The following is an 8,232-nucleotide window of genomic DNA, read 5'->3' on the forward strand; positions in this document are numbered from 1 at the left end:
AGAGAGAGAGAGAGAGAGAGAGTGAGAGAGAGAGAGAGAGAGAGAGTGAGAGAGAGAGGGAGGGAGAGGGTCCCCCGTTCAGAGCGTGCGAGCGGGCGCAGCCCGGCGTGAATTCCCACACATCAACAGGTCTCGGGAGGGCCGTAGCCGTGATCCCCCCTAACCCCGCCGGCCCCCACCAAGCCGTCGCGCACACATGAACGTACACACCTCTACGTCCCACCTCCTCGACGTTCGTCTCCCTTCCGTCCTCGTCCCTCACCAACAGCCGACGATTTACTCCGCGCCCCATCCCGCCGGCGGCCCCGGCCATTAAAGGCAGGCCCCCACCGCTGGCCCGGAACAGGTCCCCACCACACCGAGCACCGACCGATGCATCGGCATGCGATCCTCGGAGACCCCAAACGTCAAACAGTTATCCTTCACACCCCGAACAGGCCGACGGTCCTGCTTCGGGATATCGACCAAGATTCGAAGACTCCTTCAGTCTATCATCGAGCATCGGTTTAACCAAGTCCCGCTCTCTGATCTCACCTGCACGCCTGCATCAACCACTGCACGCGCGCACATAAACTTATACGTATACTGTATATATATCTTTATATATATATATATATATATATACATATACGTTTGCGCACGCAAGCACAAATAAAAAAAAAAAAAAAAAAATATATATATATATATATATATATATATATATATATTGTGAAGTGATCGATTGATTGTGATTATCAAAGGAGCCGCTTCGACAGTTTGTGATCATTTACTCGTCTAAATGGTGGATTACTATAGTTGCAAGATGTCGGGAAGCGACGAAGAATTCGAGCCCCAGATACAAACGGGGATGACGAAGGCCGAATTACGAAGAGTAAGCGCTTATACTATTATCCATAATTTTTAATGTAACTTTAACGACCTGTCGAGCTATCGAGCCTACAGATCCCTATTCACTACCTTCTCTTTCTTCTTCCTCTCATTCTCTTCATCTTTTGATTCTTGATCTTCTTCTTACGTTTCTTATAGTTCTTAATCTTATATTTCTTTTCTATTCTTTTTCCGTCCTTCCTTTTTTTACGTTTTTTTTTTATCTCAAACGAACGTTACGAAAATAGCGTCGACGATCATTAAGCGCGAATGATACGATGACTGTCTTGGCTCGTGTATAAAATCGAGCAATAACGGAAGTTGATGCTTTGCCGTACGAAAAGCGAAAGGCCAATATAACGATGCTCAGAAGTTTGAATGGCGCATCGGTTTTTACGCCACGTGTGATGATCGCACGTGATGCGCCCTTTAGGGCTCTGCACCTGCCTTAAACTCGTCCTATTCGTTAACTAGCGCGGCAATACAACTGCCTCGAGGCACCTCCTTTAATAATTGGCAAATGTCCCACGAGACGACTTCGAGTCTTTATTTAATAATTAAATAACAAATACAAAATATAAAATAACAAAATAAAAAAAAAAATAATAATAAAACACGAATATCTTCCGTTTCAGAGCAATAAGCCGATCATGGAAAAGAGACGGAGAGCACGAATTAACCAGTGTCTGGACGAATTAAAAAGTTTAATACTGGAGGCGATGAAAAAAGACGTAAGTTAGCTTTCGTACTATTCTCTCTCTCTCTCTCTCTCTCTCTCTCTGTATATATATATATATATATATATATATATTATACTATTGCATTGAGCTTCGACAATTATCATGTAAAATTCAACAAATATTATGCTTTACATGATATGGCACAATTTAAATTGTACGCGTGAGCACTTCAAAACGTGCGAGTTTTGAAAATTATTTCCCCTAGTGCATAATAGTTAAGCCCGTGATAAATAATCGGACACTAGTTTACAAGAGAATATCGAACCAACAAAGGTTAAGAACCTAGCAACGTCTATTCGGGATTTCGGTATCCCCATATCGTCGGTACTGTTTGTAATGGCTCCAGACGACAACCGGGCAAACGACAACGACAACGACAACGACGTCTACGACTACGTCGACGAACAAGAAGATGACAATGACGACAACGTTGACAACAACTTCGAGCGATTCAACTCAATTAGCAAAGTCGTCGAGAGGCATCTCGTTATGTGCGCTTAATGCAATACGCATGCACACGCGCGTCTACACGTACGTAACCGCTCGTGTGTGTAAACGTGCAATCCAAACGTTATTTCGCTACACTCGCAGCTTTCGTCAGACACGAGTTAGACTAAATCGTGAGCATTTGTCCCGGCGCCGAGTCGCGCTGATTAAGCATACGTCACGCAGCTCCTGATATTATAAAGCCATCAGTCGTCACTTTTAATCATTGGCTCGATTCATCCCACTTGGCTTCAAAGTCATCGGACACTGCTGCCTAGGGAATCGACCGGGCACATACGACCACCACCACCACAGCTTTTTTCTCTCTTTCCTCTCGATCAGCACACCTACGTCATCATTATTCCTACCTCGTGTCTTTATATGTAGCACGTGATGCAGTACCGCTGCTTTAGCATGCATCCACTACTATTTTAACATCGTGCCGTTTCTTCAGCCTACTCGCAAGGAATAATCAATTACAAATTGTCGGATAGTCATTAAGGAGCGAGTGGACTGTACGGCTCGAGCGAGCGGACAATCGAGTGTCGGGAACGTAGGCTTACCGCAGCGTCGAGTAGCTTCGATCGTTCCCTCATCGTCCCGGCAACGCATTAAAACTGGCAGCGGCATGGTCGATTGTATAGGAAAGGGGCCCCCGGGGGTAGGGGTTTATTACGGGCGCGGCGGCTAGGGCGGGAGGCAGGAGGACGGTCGGTTAGGGGGAGAGGAGAGAAGGCAGGTCGATCAAGCACGTCCAGTCTTGTCCAACGGCATTCGGCAGGTTTGGGCCTCCTGCGTTTTAAATGCTCGCGCGTCTCGACGCCGTGGGAACGGACGCGCGCGCGCCATCAATTACCGGCCGATAAGCTCACGGCTAAGGAGGAGAGTTTTTTTTTTCTCCAACTCGCGCTACGCTTGACGACAGTGTCGTCCGGTAGTTTTTATGGTACGGATTCCCTTTCGAGGGGCGCCGGCGGGGAAGGGGCGACGTGAGCGAATCAGTGGCTTCGGCCAAGAGAGCGTAATTCAATAACGAGTCGCGTGATTCTCGATCAAAGAACCGACGCGAGAGCAACTCTTTATCCCCGCCCCCGCCTGGACAATCGGCGGCCGTGATTATGGACGCAGGCAGAAGGAGAGGGACACACGCACGCCGTATCTCGTCTACTCGTTAATCAATTTCGTCCCGTATTATCCGTGGCTGGTATCAGGGGAAGCGCCTTTCAAGCCGCCGCCACCGCCTCGCGCATTCGGCCCTAACCAAATGTTATGCAAAAGTCCGGGACTACCGTTCGTTAATTAGAGCCTCGCCCTCCTACCCCCTCCATGCCTAACGCCCCGTCGTCATCAGTCCCTCGTCACCATCAGCCACTGAGTGGCCCTCGTACTAGGAAGAAGAAAAAGGACTCGGCCGGGAAGTGTGCGCGACTCTGTCCGACTGTGTGTACGCGTGAGAAAGGCACAGAGAGAGAGAGAGAGAGAGAGAGAGAATGAGCGTCGATGCGTAACACTATCCACGGAGATTGATTTCTCAGACGGGCTTAACGAGGCGGGCATCGGCAATGCCCTGTCCAGATGACTTCCGCTACCTGCCCTTTCACGGCCTCCTACGCCAATATGCGCGGCAGTGCGTGCGTGCGCGCGCGTGCGTCAGGTACGTAAGTGCACACGTGCACGTCGGTACCACACCTCTACGTCCGTTTCGTTCCCAGCTTCCCTATTCCCTTCTCCCTCCTGCAGCTACGAAAATTTTCCCTCGTCGCACCATCGGTCCTCTTCGTCCGCTCCGCGCTTCGATCAGCCAACCCCGCGGGCACGCACGCACGCACGCACGCACGCACGCATGCACTCACGCAGGCACGCACGTACCCACGTACGCACGCGCTCATCTCCGTACTCCCCTCAGAACGCCCCCCGCGTTCGTGGGAACCGCCGAATAATTATTAAAAAGAGCAGGAGCGCCGGAGGGCGGAGGAGAGGGTGGCTGCTTCTCCGGTTGCCGGGCCTTCTCTCTTTTGTTGACCGTATCATCTTCAAGGATCCGCTGGGCCTGGTCTCTCCTTACTCGAAAAAGCCGTGCCGGGCGAGGGGGAGAGACGGCGAGAGGGGCACGATGATGGGTCGGCGGAGGAGGGCGGTGGGTTTGCGAGGGGTTGGGGCGGGAGGGAAGCAGGTCTGAGACGTGGGAGCGTAGCGTCTCACCGGGGCATCGTTGCCGTACGTATAGGTGACGGGGCGCGGTGGGGCGCGCCGGGGGGTGAGGATGGTGGGGGATTGCGTTGGCGTAGCATGAGGGGGTGGGGGCGTTCTCCCTTTTCCTCTCCGCTATACCCTTAGCAGGTGCCTTCATTCGATCTCCTCGAGGGTGTCCGCCCGAGCTATTCTTTTCGATTTTTTTTTGCCGGCTTTCAGCCCCGCACGGATGAAGTGTTACTGTTGACAGATTTCAATTTTATCTCCGGCTAATAATACCCACCTCCATTTCCTCTTAAATAGAAGCGCGAATAAAGAGGGAAAAAGGAAAAAGGAAAAATGAACTACCGATGCAGCCTCCGGTCGTGTTCACGGCACGCGTGCACGCCTCGCTGGGCAAAGGGGCAAGCGCACCCGGGGAAAACTTCCTTCCGCCCTCTGGGTCCCACTCACCCCACCCCAAAAAATAAAACGACCTCGGTCCTTCTCGCCGCGATAAGTATGCGGAAACCATCGGTGCTCTGCCGCCGCTCGAGATGCCGTCTCACAAGCGTCGAGCGTCCGCTACGGAATCGCCCGCGTGGCCCCGCTTCTTGAAACACAGCGCCAAGTCTTCCAGCCGGAAATTATGTTTGATCACGACTTCCGGCCGGCCGAGATTCCCAGCGCCTCGCGCCTTCGCGCGCAACTCTTTGTGCGGGGCAATAATATCGCGCGTCCTCGGCTCGAGCGAGAGGGAAACGAGCCGTAAACATACGCACGCGGACACACACGCCCACACGCACGCACGCACGCACGCACGCACGCACGCACGCATACACACAAAGCCCCATTGTCGACCATGACCGGGAATTCGTGAGAGCGTCTAGGATAGGAGTGAGTAAAAAGGTGGCGGACACAATGAGGAGGAGTCGAGAAAAAGGGCAGCCGGGAAGAAAAGGCAGACCCGATGGATGCTGTTGCCGATGCTGCTGGTGCTACGGCCGCTGCTAGCTGCCGCCGCTGCTGCTGCTGCTGCTGCTGCTGCTGCTGAGTCACCGGGGGTGTCATCATCGATGCCTCCGAGAAAATGCCCCGTTAAAGAGCCTCGGCCGCTTTGGTGAAAGGCCCCGAACTTTTTTCCGGGGATTTCTCACTAAAATCGGCCGTGGCACGAGGGAGGGATCGTTACGAGCTCTCCCTTCTCTTCCTTTATAATGCGGAGGACGTGGTAACGGGTTCCCACGCGAGGAAATAAAAAGACTGGCCCTTCGAGACGGAGAGCGAGCGTGCGAGCGTGCGAGCGAGAAAGCGAGTCTCGATCTTTTGAAACGATCACGTCCAGAAGTTAGGCGGCCCGACGTGAGCCTAAATTTTAAGACTCTTTAAGAGTACCTTAGAAAAGCTGACCAGATTTTTACACTATTCACTCTTGTGGGTTTTTAAATCTTTTTCTTCTCGGGCCCTTGCCGGCCGAACGCAATTAGACTCCTTGAAAGAGCCATTCGTCGTTAGCTGTTCGCCCGTAACGCACGCCCACGTGACTTACCTTACGAACGTTAACTAGTTCTTTATTCTCGGAAATCCGCTCTTGTGACGAATAACACGCTTTAGTCTCGGTTGAGAAATTACAAATTAGCGAACGCCTAGTAACACCAATTGCGTTCGCCAATCGGGCACACCAATCGCCCAGCGCAACTGTCTTCCGATAATGATAAGGGAAAGTAAAGAGCCTCGTAGCACGCTCGAGAGCTGGTTATTTCAAAGGGGCAGCATAAAATGTATCATTCGTAGCTACTGAAAATTGCGGAACTGCGATTAACCGGCGATCGGTAATGCATCCTCGGTTTTGATTATATATTTCCAAACCTGCGATTATCATAGATTTTTACGATTCCAGATTCGTAGCGAGGAACTTAACGATTAGAGGCGCTCGAGGCGATGCTACTTTTAAACGACTAACGGCTCGTTTGTTTCCATCCTTGCATCTCTATTTTACTATCCCCTCGCTCAACCCCGTCACCATTTTCCCCATCCCTCATCATCCATCACCATATACTCAACCATCCGTAGGGCTTTGCAAATGATAGGCTAAAAATAAAGCCCATTTCATTACCTCCTTCCTTCGACACCACCCCCCCCCCCCAACAACAACAACAACAACGCACTCACCCTACATTTCTTTCTATGCAAGCTTAAAGAGTTTATCATAATGATGCCATTAAAATGGCATTCTCATATAAATATACCTGGCATCGCTTCACTTACAAAACGGCGGCATGAATAATACCCGAGAGCTTACGTAAATAGTGCATACGAAGTATCCCAGTGGCAATTATCATTAGAAAACGATATATTGAAACGAATAGCGGGGTGAGAGAGAAAGAGAAAGAGAGAGAAAGAGAGAGAAACGCGTATCTAATGGATGTAATTTTTTTTATTTACAGCCGACGAGGCACTCCAAGCTCGAGAAGGCCGACATCCTGGAGATGACCGTAAAGCACCTTCAGCAGATTCAACGCCAGCAGTTGAGCACCGCCGTCGCTACCGATCCGGCGGTACTAACGAAATTTCGCTCGGGATTCTCCGAGTGCGCCAGCGAAGTGTCGCGCTACGTGAATCACCTGGAGAACGTCGACCCTACGGTCAAGCAACGACTCGTCTCTCATCTCAACAATTGCGTCTCAAATCTCCAGCAAGTCTCACCCTTCTACAATCACTACGTGCCTTACATGCCCGAACGACTCTACCCCGAGGTCAAGGTCGGCTTCCAGACCGACGCACAGAGCGGCGACGAGAACAATAATGGGAGCGCCCGCATTCAGATACCCAGCAATGTGCAGCTCATACCCAGCCGATTGCCAAGTGGCGAGTTCGCCCTCCTTGTGCCGCCGTCCGCGGGTATCGGCGCCAACTTTCCCTTCTTTCCACCGGGTGCCGAGGCGGGCGCGAGGCTCGGCCAGCCGTCGGCCTTCACCGCTGTCCAACGCACCCATAGTCCGCTTCTGAGCCCCTCCACCTCGACCTCGAGCTTCGAAGAGGGTCATCACTCGGAGCTCTACCCGACTTCCCTCTCGCCGCCGCAGTCGCGCTTCAAGATGCCGGAGCACCAGCAACAACAGCAGCAGCAAGTGGGCAATAAGGGTCTCTCCTCGCCCGACACCCAGAGGCCCCAGATTAGCTCGAGCAGCGATCGCAGCTCGCCGAGCGGCCTCGAGCTGAAGATCGAGACCTGCCCCACGTCCTCGAAGCGAGAGCTCCCGGAATCGAGCTCACGGCAGCCCCTCTCCGTCATCACCGACAAATACAACCGGAGTCTCGGGCTGCCGAGGCGCGAGGGTGCGCTTAAGAGGCACCACTCCGACGGACTCCTCGCCGTCGCCGAGAAGAGGCCCCGCAATTGCCAGGAGGCAGCCCCCTCGGTCGCCTCGACCAGCGGCTGCTCCAGTCCCGTGCTCAGGGTCAAGGAGGAGTTCGCCCACTCGACGGAGGATCTCAGCGAGGGTGCGACCTCCGTCATTGCCGGGGATGCCACGACGACCGGGAACGGCGACATGTGGCGGCCCTGGTGACTCTTGACCCACGAGAGATCCAAGACTCGCGCCGATGACGTCCAGCCTCCTTGCAATATGAGCCCGCTGAAGATCCACCACGATCTTCATCCCCGGGCCGATCGACGTCCTGTGTGCCTTAGCCTACGCTAGATATTTTTTTTTTTTTTTTTTTTTTCAAGTCTTTCACGCGCTGTTTATAGTTACGCTCAATCGTCATATCATATAATCGTGCCTTACGCACGACGATAATTTACAAAATGTTTCTTGTTACAAAGATTATCGTTATCATTCTCATCATCCTCGTCATTGTCATTACTATTACTATCAACGTCACCACTACCACTACATTATTATCATTTTTATGATTATGACTATTATCATTATGATTATTAGCATTATGATTATCATCATCA

General features: G+C 51.8%; 1 protein-coding gene across 1 annotated transcript; it reads left to right on the forward strand.

Moving 5' to 3' along the window:
• Nucleotides 1-708: 708 nt before the first annotated feature.
• Nucleotides 709-7,961, forward strand: dpn (bHLH protein deadpan). The gene is made up of 3 exons (XM_011502566.1): nt 709-871; nt 1,503-1,598; nt 6,713-7,961. The coding sequence occupies exons 1-3, from the start codon at nt 779-781 to the stop codon at nt 7,835-7,837; spliced, it is 1,314 nt and encodes a 437-aa protein (XP_011500868.1). The 5' UTR covers nt 709-778; the 3' UTR covers nt 7,838-7,961.
• Nucleotides 7,962-8,232: the final 271 nt, after the last annotated feature.

The sequence above is a fragment of the Ceratosolen solmsi genome, unplaced genomic scaffold, assembly GCF_000503995.2.
Source record: "Ceratosolen solmsi marchali unplaced genomic scaffold, CerSol_1.0 scaffold39, whole genome shotgun sequence".
Lineage (NCBI taxonomy): Eukaryota > Metazoa > Arthropoda > Insecta > Hymenoptera > Agaonidae > Ceratosolen > Ceratosolen solmsi.

Excerpts from the sequence above, each read along its gene's own strand:
- dpn (XM_011502566.1), top strand. The coding sequence starts at position 779 with ATGGTGGATTACTATAGTTGCAAGATGTCGGGAAGCGACGAAGAATTC. Across the intron at positions 872-1,502 it reads CGAAGGCCGAATTACGAAGA|AGCAATAAGCCGATCATGGA; the intron begins GTAAGCGCTTAT and ends CTTCCGTTTCAG. Across the intron at positions 1,599-6,712 it reads TGGAGGCGATGAAAAAAGAC|CCGACGAGGCACTCCAAGCT; the intron begins GTAAGTTAGCTT and ends TTTTATTTACAG.